Source organism: Lynx rufus, unplaced genomic scaffold (genome assembly GCF_022079265.1).
Source record: "Lynx rufus isolate CCGP_SWC_20201006 ecotype Redwood Valley unplaced genomic scaffold, mLynRuf1.p SCAF_9, whole genome shotgun sequence".
In the NCBI taxonomy this organism is placed as follows: domain Eukaryota; kingdom Metazoa; phylum Chordata; class Mammalia; order Carnivora; family Felidae; genus Lynx; species Lynx rufus.
Genome location: NW_025814897.1, coordinates 102,648,511 through 102,660,077, shown reverse-complemented (window position 1 = coordinate 102,660,077; position 11,567 = coordinate 102,648,511). Strand labels below are relative to the sequence as shown.

Below are 11,567 nucleotides of genomic sequence, written 5' to 3'. Positions count from 1 at the left end.
CATGAATTCAGGGAGCAACAGTGCATTCTGTCTTTTATCCCAGGATTGAGTTAGCAAGCTGGCATAACTAAGTCAGACTAGCGGGGAAGTCTTGAATTTAAATACTGTGTCTTAACGTCTTCGTGCAGGACACATATTACCAATCATTCGGGATGTAGAGTCACCGTGATTAAGAGAGAAGGGAAGTGGACGGGTGTAAGGAGATTTGGGACCCTGGGCAAATCCTCTTTGGGCCTCAGTTTTCCCATCTGCAAAGGGAAGTCATAGTGGTCAAACTCAAACATCTCTGCCAGGAGGCCAGGCCTCCTCTGATTTTACCAGATGCGCCCTACGACTATATTTGTTGGGGGAGGGGGGGGGACGCGGCTTCCGAGATCCCACGCTGCTGGGGTTTCGAATCAGCGCCGCCTCTCAGGGGAATCTAACACGAGCACTTGAACTTGATACTGCCACGTGCCAGTCTCTTCCAGGCGACCCCTATACTGCAGTCTGGGGTGTGAAATTTTTGGGCGCCGTTAACTCCTTTCAGAGCATCCAGTCCCCCGACGTCAGGGGAGAGCGGTACAAGTCACCGTGACACCGACACCCAGGAGCCAACCAGGAGCCGGGCGGGTCACCTCTCTCCGCAACTCGAAATATTTTTCTTCTTGTACCCAGAGACTCCTTTCTACTCCACAGAAACTGCTCCTGTGCAAGACAGAGGGACAGACAGGCATACACAATCTGTGGCAAGTCTAACAAGATAAAACTACGCAATTTCCCTCCAGAACTTAGTCCTCCACTGGAGAGATGTAATTTTTAAAGAAAGAGCCCCGAGCGCTCCCATCTTTTTTTGTCAGGTTCGCGCCGCGCTGCTTCCTCGCGGATCTCCTTCTCTCAGGTCCTCCAGGGCGGCCGACGCTCTATACGACACCCTCGTAGGCGGGCCGGACTCACGCCTCTCTAGCCAGCTCGTCCTCTCTATGGTCAGTGCACGGCTTCCGGTGGCGGGACGCGGGGCCGCGCACGCGGGAAAAGCTTCCCCAGCGTCCCCCCCAAGTCCCCCTTGTCCCCGCCCCCCCTCCCGCGTCCCCCAGCGCGCCCACCGCCCGCACCTGGGCCGTAGCGAGGCTGCATCTTGAGAAGGTGGGTGGTCTCCGGCCCCGTGTCCCCGGAGGGCGCGGGCCCCGCTCCCCCGCGGGACGCTCAAGATGGACCGTTCCGCGTTCGAATCCACGGGCAGCGGGCGAATCCATTTTAGGAGGAGGGGGAACCGTGGGTCCCGGGCCGTGGCGCGGTGGGAGCGCTGGGAGAGAAACCTTGCGCTCGGAGCTGGGTCCGGGCGCGGGCCAAGTGCAAGCTCCGGGCAGGATCCGGGTTCTGCTACTCGTTGCCATGGCTCCCGGCGGAGCGCCCGGAGCGGGTTGTGGCCCGGGTGTGAGCACTCCTCCAGGCCGGGTTCTCCAGCCCCTGCGGGTCCTGACTCCTTGAGAAGTCTGCAGGGCCTTCCTGTAGGCTCCCAGGCAGAGGAGATCCTGAGACATCCCAGGCTCAGCCAGGGGTTGCCACCTGGCTCCGTCCATGGGTCGAGTGAGGTGTTGTCTTTGATGTTTCTCCGTCTCCCTCTTGAATTCAGATTCCCAGCCTGCTGAGTATCTGCACACTCAGCCGGGAGTTGGGGCCCAGCTCCCAGTGGAGGCCACCAGGGGCACATCAGTATGGCGGAAACACTGGAGTTCAACGACATCTATCAGGAGGTGAAAGGCTCCATGGTAAGAAGAGCTTGGGTTTTTAGTACAGGCCAACAGAGGGAAGGACAGTAGACTTTTTGTCCATTTGCAAGAGCTTGCTTTGCTGACGTTGCTACTTTGGAAAAGGAGTCCGAATATAACGTAGTCGGTGTTTTGCCAACAGAAAGCAGTGTGTATAGATCTTCCTCGACTTCCCTTATGTCCCTCCAAACCCACCGTAAAGTGAAAATACCCTTTAAGTCAAAAATACACTTAATACGTGAAACCTGATGAACATCCTAGGTTAGTCTAACCTACCTTACGCAGGGTTTCAGAATGTTTACATGGGGGTACAGCTGTGCAGAATCCTCAGACACAGAGCCTACCTTATAATAAAGTTTGAATACCCACGTGGTTTATTGCATACTGTCGTGAAAGTGAAACAATGGGTAGAGCACGGTCAGTCAGAGCGCGTGTGTTGGTTGTGGACGCTGGTGATCGTGGGGGCTGACTGGGGAGCCATGCCTCGCTGCCACTGCCCCGCATCATGAGAGAGTGTACCACATGCTGCTCGCTTGGGAGAAGACACAAATTCAAAATTCAGATAACGGTTTCTGTTGGACGTGTATCATTTTCACACCGCCGTCAAGTTGAAAAATTGTTAAGTGGAGCCATCGTAATTCAAAGACCAACTGTATAGGAATCCCAGGATCTGAGCTTGAGAGGGACCGCTTGTCCTGCTCAGTCCCGAGCGCTGAAACTGAGGACTCGCAAGGGTTTTGGATGCCTGCGTTTGGTGTTAGCATCCAGATTTCCTGGTTATTTGTCTCTTCTTTCTGACTCTCGCCCCTGCAGCTATTGGTCCCACATCTGTATCTGGCCAGCCCAGGATAGGTGTTGGGTGGGACTGTCTGAGCCCGGTGCACCTGTGCGTTGTACCCTTCCATTTGGGCCTGTTTTTCCAACAGAATGATGGTCGGCTGAGGTTGAGCCGCCAGGGTATCATCTTCAAGAATAGTAAGACGGGCAAAGTGGACAACATCCAGGCTGGGGAGTTGACAGAAGGCATCTGGCGCCGTGTCGCCCTGGGCCACGGACTGAAACTGCTTACAAAGAACGGCCATGTCTACAAGTATGACGGCTTCCGAGAATCGGTGAGATGTTCTGTGGCCATAAACCCTTTTTACTATGCCGTCTTGTTTGTTTTTGATCTAGAAAGAGTTGGGGCTCCTTTGAGCAGGGCCTTCGAGGCCGTTAAGCAGTGTTCAGCTTTGGGTGTCTTGTGCTTTGACTCCAGAAGCTTTTCTATCGTTACAGATTTTTGGTGGTTTCTGCTCATTGCCTTTATCCAGATTCAGAGTCTTAGTGCTTTAGTTTGAGTTTTCTTTTTCCGTTTTGAACTGCTCGAGTCAAAGGTCTTACTCCGTTTTTTATTTTCTCTCTCGTTAAAGCAGTACTTCTATAAAGTCAGGGGGCACTGTGAGGCCTATAACCAGAAATGTTATTCATATACTTTCCTCCTCCCCTGGTCTGAGGGTCTGGTCCTCGGCAACAACTTCTTTCAACAGCCTGGGTTTCTGATAGAAAGGATACTGAAGCAGTTTCTCACAGATAATCCCAGCATGCTTAAGTTTGTGTTAAGGCCACCGGGGTTTACAGGGATTGCTCTCTCCCCTCTACCCACAGGAGTTTGAGAAACTCTCAGATTTCTTCAAAACTCACTATCGTCTTGAGCTTATGGAGAAGGACCTCTGTGTGAAGGGCTGGAACTGGGGAACGGTGAAGTTTGGTGGTGAGTCCTGGGAAGACTAAGGTTTGGAGGAGAAGGTCCGATGAAGGATGTCAGCCTTTACCTTGTTTTGCTCCTTTCTGCTACTATTTCTGGTTCCTTGTCAGTTTGTAATTAATCATATATTCAAAAAAAATTTTTTTAATGTTTGTTTATTTTGAGAGAGAGGCAAAGAGCGCACGAGCAGGGGAGGGGCAGAGACAGAGGCAGAGAGAGAAAGAATCCCCATCAGGCCCTGTGCTGCCAGCACAGAGACCGACTAAGGGCTTGAACTCACGAACCGTGAGATCATGACATGAGCCAAATTCAAGAGCTGGACGTTTAACCGACTGAGCCACCCAGGTGCCCCTATAGTTCATCATATATTTATCAAGGACGAAGGGGGTATGAGGCACTGTGCCTCGTCTTGGGGGGACAGTGTGAACAGAACAGCCCCAGGTCCTACCCTCAGGAGGTCAGCAGTCTGGTGGGAAGGCTGTTTTCTGCACACCTTGAGGGAAGGAGCTTGTGGTTGATAAGCCCTTACCCCTCAGGGCAGCTGCTTTCCTTTGACATCGGTGACCAGCCGGTCTTCGAGATCCCCCTGAGCAACGTGTCCCAGTGTACCACAGGCAAGAATGAGGTGACACTAGAATTCCACCAGAACGATGACGCAGAGGTCTCTCTCATGGAGGTGCGCTTCTATGTGCCTCCCACCCAGGAGGATGGCGTGGACCCTGTTGAGGTGAGGCCTCCCCTCTTTGCCTTGGGAGCATATGGCGCTGAGCAGGCCCTGGCCGGCCTGGCAGCAGGTCGCCGCTGCCTGACTACCAGTGTGCACTTCTGCAGGCCTTTGCCCAGAACGTGCTGTCCAAGGCGGATGTGATCCAGGCCACTGGAGACGCCATCTGCATCTTCCGGGAGCTGCAGTGTCTGACTCCCCGAGGCCGTTATGACATTCGGATCTACCCCACCTTTCTGCACCTGCACGGCAAGACCTTCGACTACAAGATCCCCTATACCACCGTGCTGCGTCTCTTTCTGCTGCCCCACAAGGACCAGCGCCAGATGTTCTTTGTGGTAAGCAGAAGCCCCTGGGGGTGGATCGGCCTGGTTTGTGCCCGAGTCTTTAGTAGATGGATCTTGCCAGTGTTTGGTTCGTCAGCAGTTCTCGGGGTGCTAAACCTTGTCGGCTCTTCCTTACCAGATCAGCCTAGATCCCCCCATCAAGCAGGGCCAAACCCGTTACCACTTCCTGATCCTCCTCTTCTCCAAGGATGAGGACATCTCCTTGACTCTCAACATGAACGAGTGAGTGTGTCCCTGAACTCTTGTCCCCCGCTGTCCTGGCAGGAGACCGGCGTGCTGTTAGAAGGCAGCAGTGCTTGTGACCTCGCATTCCTCTGTTTGCAGGGAAGAGGTGGAGAAGCGCTTTGAGGGGCGGCTCACTAAGAACATGTCAGGATCCCTGTACGAGATGGTCAGCCGGGTCATGAAAGCCCTGGTCAACCGCAAGATTACAGTCCCAGGCAACTTCCAAGGGTGAGAGTGCTGGTCTGGGCTCTGGCCCGCCTAGGGGGCACCGTGCTGGGAACCTAATCTCTTGGAGGTCCGGTTGGGTCTGACCATGATGGGTGTCAGCTGTCTCCTTAGGGGTCAGCCTAGTGAGGTTTCCTCACGCGAGGGCCTGAGGACACTCATGTCGCTGCTGAGAGAGGTGCCTTTGGCTCTGTGCCACCTGCTGCTGAGGTAGGCACTGACTGGGCTCCCCACATCCTCCACCAGGCACTCAGGGGCCCAGTGCATCACCTGCTCCTACAAGGCGAGCTCAGGACTGCTGTACCCCCTGGAGCGGGGCTTCATCTACGTCCACAAGCCCCCCGTGCACATCCGCTTTGATGAGATCTCCTTTGTCAACTTCGCCCGCGGCACCACCACCACTCGCTCCTTTGACTTTGAAATTGAGACCAAGCAGGGCACCCAGTACACCTTCAGTAGCATTGAGAGGTGAGGGCTTCCACCAGTCACTTCCTAGGCATTCTGGGCCTGTGACTCTTCCCCAACTTTTCAAGGCGTGAGCAGAATTTTTCTTTTGCGTCCCGGGGATTTGGTCCTCCTTGGAGGAAAGCCTATCACTTTCTGTACTTAGATTGTTTCCCATATTAGGTGTCTGGTACTAGCCCTTCTTCTCCACTCCCCCTATGATGGAAATGCTATCTCTCCCTTTCCCGGAATGAGCTTTGTGCCCGGGAAGAGAGTAGCTAATGTTTATTGAGTGCTCACTGTGGGCTGAGCGTCTTACAAACATCTTCAGGCTGAGTCTTCATAACAACCTGTGAAGTACGAAATTCAGACTAGTACAAAGATGAGAACGTCCCTTTCCCTGATGTTCTACCCCTGCCCTGGGCATATCTGGTGCCTAAGTACACACCCTTCCCCATCCTTTCTTTCCCAGATGCTTGACACTGCAGGTTCCTTTGAAGACTAGTGTCTGACTCTCCCTCACCGCTGCCCCCAGGGGTCTGTGGGCTGTTAGGTTGGGCAGCGTGCTCGCCAGCTGCAGGCCCCACAGTCCGCCCTGGCTGACGGGTGTCGGACCAGCTCCAGGCCCCACGGTCTGTCTGCTCTGACCGACGGGTGTCGGACCAGCACACGATGCACCCCTGCGTCAGCCCCTCCATCTAGTAACATGGTGCCTCTCCCCACACAGGGAGGAGTATGGGAAACTGTTTGATTTTGTCAACGCAAAAAAACTCAACATCAAGAACCGAGGATTAAAAGAGGTATCTGTGTGTGTGGAAAGGATGACCCTCTTCTCCTGTCGGGGGTGGGCAGGGATGGATTCTCCTGGCTTCTTCTTCACTCTCTCTTTTCTTCTTACCCTTATAGAAAAAAGAGGTGCGTGTGACCCTTCCCCCCTCCTGGTGCAGGTTTCCTCAGCATGACCTTAGAGCAGCCTCTGCAGCCCCTCAGGAGCCCCCAGCGGGGCCGGGAGTGGGAGGGGCTGGGACTAACCCAGTTGGCAGGAAGTCCTTGGGCATCGGCCCTGCATGTTGGCTGTGTGTGGACAGTCCGGCCCCAGGGTCTTCTGGGAGCTGGTCTTACTCACAGGCATGGGGGTGTGCTTTTGAGTGTACAGGGCTTCTGCACCAGGGTGAGCCGGCCCTCACTCGCCTCTCTTCTCTGGCTAGGGCATGAACCCAAGCTACGACGAGTATGCCGACTCTGATGAGGACCAGCATGATGCCTACTTGGAGCGGATGAAGGAGGAGGGCAAGATCCGGGAAGAGAACGCCAACGACAGCAGCGATGACTCAGGAGAAGAAACCGGTGGGCTAGCCTTGGCGGTGCTGGGGCTGGGGGTACCAGTGGGCTAGCCTCGGCGGTGCTGGGGCTGGGGGCGGTCAGACTCTTGCCTGGGGCCAGAGCTGGGTGTCTGGGTAGGGGCTGGGGTCTCCGTATGGGGTGATGCTGATGCATCCCGTGTTCTTCTTCAGATGAGTCATTCAACCCAGGTGAAGAGGAGGAAGACATAGCAGAGGAGTGAGTTTTGGTTCCATTCACGGGGGTGAGGTGGAGGCCTGTAAGCTTGAGGGACCAGAAGATATCTGGACATTTCTCGTGTCCCAGCATTAGCTACTGACCCAGGGTGGGAACGTGACCTCCAATGAGGTAACACCCGGAAATGCTTTCAAAATCGTCCAGGGCTTGCAAGTGCAAGGCATGTCGGAAAGCCAAAAAAGCAGTGGGGAGAAAATGGCACTAAGAGCCAGTGCTTGCCCACTCACTAGCTGGGAGTGTTGGGGTCGGTTGCTGAATCTGTGTATTTTATTTTATTTCTTAAAATGTTTTATTTATTTTTGAGAGAGAGGGCATGAGCAGGGGAGGGGCAGAGAGAGAGGGAGACACAGAATCTGAAGCAGGCTCCAGGCTCTGAGCTGTCAGCACAGAGCCCAACACCGGGCTTGAACTCATGAACTGTGAGATCATGACCCAAGCTGAAGTTGGAAGCTTAACCAACTGAGCCACCCAGGTGCTCCTCCCTGTGTGTTTTAAAGAACCTAATTATATGGGTATGGATGGACTTGGACTGAAGTTAGTTTTCCTGTTTCTTTTCTTTTTCTTTTAAAGTAATCTCTACATCCAGTGTGGGGCTTGAACTCACAACCCTGAAATCAAGAATCGTGTGCTCTCCCGACTGAGCCCACTGGGCGGCCCTAGATTTTATTTTGTTATATTTACTTACAAAAAATTTTCCCTTTTCTATAATGATTGTCCCTTCATCACAAAAGACTCTAGGGTGGATTAAGACAAGTAGCTCAGAGGAGGTAGTGAAGAGGCCTTGGGGCATGTTCCGGGCAAGATGAGACCAAGTGTCTGTCCCCAAGAGTATGGGAGTGGAGGAGGTCGTGGGTTAGGCCTTGACCAAAGAGAGCAGCTGAAGCCTTTGTTACTTTGTGTCTCACTGGTTGACTGATGCCATGCTGGGTGTGAAGAGGCAGGGCCGGTGTGGGGAGGGGACCCAAAGCCACCTCAGTGGAGAGGAGGAAGCAGGGTGGAGACCAATGGTGGAGGCTGTCCTGTGGTCCCACCTCCCCTTTTCTGGGCAGGGAGCTTTAGACTCATTTCCCTCTTGCCCTGAGGCTGTGGGGTGCTGTCCTCACTCCTGGGTCTAAGCCCCCCCCCGCCCACCCCTGGCAGGTTTGACAGCAACGCCTCTGCCAGCTCCTCCAGTAATGAGGGTGACAGTGACCGGGACGAGAAGAAACGGAAGCAGCTTAAAAAGGCCAAGATGGCCAAGGACCGCAAGAGCCGCAAGAAGCCTGTGGAGGTACACGCTCGGGTTGGGAGGGTGTTGGGGAAGCCGTTCCCTTTGCCTTCTGTCCACCACCAGTGGGGCCTGTCAGGTGGGCCTGGGGCTGCTTTTTGTGGCCAATGAATATGGCCTTGAGGAGTATCTTCTTGGAAAGTTTTCTCTCTGGCCTTTGAGATAATTAGCTTCTGGGAGATCTGAATTAGGAGACTGGCTTCTTCTGTCCCAGCAGCCCCAGGCAAGAGGCCCCTGGTGAGCTAGGCACTGGGTACTGGGGGTAGGAAAACAGGGTTCCTGTCATTGGGAGCCCTTAGTTTAGCTCTATGCCTATTTAGTCCTTCTCCCCATTTTTCCTCCAAGTAGGTGTTGTCAGTACTTTCTTTCGGAGAACATGGGGGTGTCTGTGAGAAATAGATGGTTGAAGGCATTTGGGTTCTTATGTAGGTGAAGAAGGGCAAAGACCCCAATGCCCCCAAGAGGCCAATGTCTGCCTACATGCTGTGGCTCAACGCCAGCCGAGAGAAGATCAAGTCAGACCATCCCGGCATCAGTATCACAGATCTTTCCAAGAAGGCAGGCGAGATCTGGAAGGGAATGTCCAAAGAGAAGAAAGAGGTGAGCGGTAGCAGAGATAGAGGGGGCAGGGATGGGCCTTTGGTGAAACTTTTCTGTATAGATTTTGCCTGTGTCAGGGAAGAGGCCTCATTCTTATCTCTTTTTTTTCGTGTGTGTGTATGTGTGTGTGTGTGTGTTTGCGTGAGAGACAGGAGTGGGATCGCAAGGCTGAGGATGCCAGGAGGGAATATGAAAAAGCCATGAAAGAATATGAAGGGGGCCGGGGTGAGTCTTCTAAGAGGTGAGTGTTGGGAACAAAATGGCCCAGTGATTGCTTTTTCGACATCTATTTTTGCAGGTCTAGGTTGAGAATCAGGGTGCTGAAGATAATAGGTATGCTCTGACTGCAATAGGGCAGTGCTCCTCAAGTCTGGGTAGGCAATTACCCAAGTATGGGCAGTTTGCTAGGGAATTGCTGAAGTCACAGGATAAAGGGGGCCCTTTTCATGAGGGTCAGTTTTATTCAAAGGTATGGGGGAATTAACAAAAAATTACGATGGAACATCATTCAGATGAACTTTTAAAGACAAAGCAAGAGATGCCAGATAAGTCTGTGAGTGCAACTGCTTCAGGCTCTGGCCTGTGATTTTTCTGGTTATTTGCTTAGGATGCCCTCCCTTGGGGCTCTTGGGGCTGACCTGGCTGGCTGTTCGCGTTCATAGTGAGATAGCAGTGCGGCCGTGAGTGAGAAAAGTTCTGTTAAAAGTTAGGGTGGATTGGCTTTGGTGGGTGAGCCTGAAGGCCCAGACCCTTCTCCCTCTTGCTGTTATAGGGACAAGTCAAAGAAGAAAAAGAAAGTAAAGGTGAAGGTGGAAAAGAAATCAACGCCCTCGAGGGGTTCATCATCCAAGTCGTCGTCAAGGCAGCTGAGTGAGAGCTTTAAGAGCAAAGAGTTTGTGTCCAGTGATGAGAGCTCTTCTGGAGAGAACAAGAGCAAAAAGAAGAGAAGGCGGAGCGAGGTGAGGCAGGAGTTTGGGATGAGGGGCCCCTGAGGGGTGGTTGGCTGGGGGCCAGGGGCTGTGGTAGGTCTGTGAGAGTAATGAGGGGGGAAGGGAGTGCAGATTGGAGGTCTGAAGGCCAGTGTTGCAGCTCAGGGAGAGGGAGTAGGGAATTAGGGGTCCTTCCATCACTGAAAAGTGGCTCCCTGGGAGGGCAACCAGGACTCAACTTTTCTCCTTAAGAGACCTTTGATTTTCAGGACTCTGAAGAGGAGGAGCTGGCCAGTACTCCCCCCAGCTCAGAAGACTCAGCATCAGGATCTGATGAGTAGAGCAGGGGGAAATTCTCTTCTGGAGGTTGCCCTGTCACACCTGCAGTCTCTCCACCCGTGTTTTGGTACCAGTTTCTCCTATGAAATGTAGTCCTTGGATTTTGTGCCATCTGGACAAGCTCTTCTGGTGGGATGTGCACTTCAACTGGGGCAGGAGGGGAGGGGTTTTCCCTCTACTGCTTTCCGAGGATGGCTCTTTATAATTTGGGGAGAGATTGGGTGGGGGGCAGGTTAGTGCAGGGTGAAACACTTGGCCTGCTCTCCCGACCTTAGGGATGTAGCCGCTGCTTCTCCTGTTCAAGTTGCTGCAGCAGGGGTCATGTGCGATCAGGCCTGTAGCTCCTAACTGGGGTCTATTTCTACTTTTATTTTGTATTTCTGGTCTGTGAAAATTCAACATTTAATAAAGGGAACTGACTTTGGAAACCATGTCCTTATGCCTCCTCTCTAGCCCTGTTGTATTGTCCCCATTGTTTTTGGTGGTGTTTACCATGCTGTTGTGACTGGGCAAGGCTCTGCTGGCCAGCCGGGAAGCAAGTCTCCAGGTACATCCTGTTCTGTTCCCGGTTGGACAAGCATTGGTTTTCACTCTCTTCTGCCGGGATGGGCCACCTGAGAGTCTAGAAATGAGAGCTGATCTGATTAGGAAGTCACTTTCACAGTTCACTCCATTAGCCAAGCTGAGGGGAGGCAGCTTCTGGCGCAGTCCTCAATCACCTAGGAGTCAACGGTCTTCCAGCGCTTTAGATAATGGAATCAGGAGTGACTGGCACCCTTGCAGCGGGGAGAATGGAAACCTGAGCCTGGAGAGTGGTGCGTGCGTGCGTGCGTGTGTGCGCGTGTGTGTGTTGAGGGGGGTGTGGGTAGGGGTGCAGGAAAGCTGTGCAGTATGTGTGAAGCTTTTGTTCTTATGGGAGGCAAGGGGTATACCAGATTTTGAGGTCGAGAGGAACTTCCATCCGCGAAGGGGGCAAATCAGAAGATAAACGAGGACCCGCTAGGAAAATAGAGCTTGCAGTCGTCCTCACCGCGGCTCTGCCTCCGAACTGATACACGTGGAGCGGCCACGTTGGTACGTTCTCAGGTGTTTGCCACAGGAAGCCTCTCCAGTCCGCCAACGGTTCCCTTCTGTCTCGCCGTGACTCTATGGTGCTGCAATCAGTGCCGGCCGCCGGGCCCCAGTGGTTCTTCCCCAGGCAGCCTCTCTAGGCAGCCGTCTCGGTTGCATTTTGCCTGAGTGTTCCTAGCAGCCTAGTTGCGTCAGTTTCTCCGGGGTCTGAGCCTGGGGCAGGCCCCTTATTTGCAAGACTCATAAATAATTGGGTACCGGGGCTGCGCCTATTTGCATACGGCCCGGTGCTGACGGCCCGGTGCTTTCTGCCCGGGCTTCCC

General features: G+C 53.5%; 1 protein-coding gene across 2 annotated transcripts; it reads left to right on the top strand.

The window, feature by feature from the left end:
* Positions 1-983: 983 nt before the first annotated feature.
* On the top strand, positions 984-10,601 carry SSRP1 (structure specific recognition protein 1). Of its 2 annotated transcripts, none has more exons than XM_047071456.1 (17): positions 984-1,125; positions 1,616-1,751; positions 2,678-2,863; positions 3,396-3,501; positions 4,032-4,222; positions 4,327-4,557; positions 4,685-4,788; positions 4,891-5,019; positions 5,263-5,484; positions 6,188-6,260; positions 6,669-6,807; positions 6,975-7,020; positions 8,179-8,308; positions 8,735-8,905; positions 9,058-9,146; positions 9,678-9,864; positions 10,104-10,601. In XM_047071456.1, the coding sequence occupies exons 2-17, from the start codon at positions 1,698-1,700 to the stop codon at positions 10,173-10,175; spliced, it is 2,130 nt and encodes a 709-aa protein (XP_046927412.1). In that variant the 5' UTR covers positions 984-1,125; positions 1,616-1,697; the 3' UTR covers positions 10,176-10,601. The 2 variants fall into 2 exon arrangements, with proteins under 2 accessions (XP_046927412.1, XP_046927413.1); XM_047071457.1 differs by lacking the exon at positions 984-1,125 and adding an exon at positions 1,287-1,490.
* The last annotated feature ends 966 nt before the right edge of the window (positions 10,602-11,567 follow it).

Coding starts and splice junctions, on each gene's coding strand:
- SSRP1 (XM_047071456.1), top strand. CDS start 1,698: ATGGCGGAAACACTGGAGTTCAACGACATCTATCAGGAGGTGAAAGGC. Junction 6,261..6,668: donor AGAACCGAGGATTAAAAGAG/GTATCTGTGTGT, acceptor TTCTCTGGCTAG/GGCATGAACCCAAGCTACGA. Junction 8,906..9,057: donor TGTCCAAAGAGAAGAAAGAG/GTGAGCGGTAGC, acceptor CGTGAGAGACAG/GAGTGGGATCGCAAGGCTGA.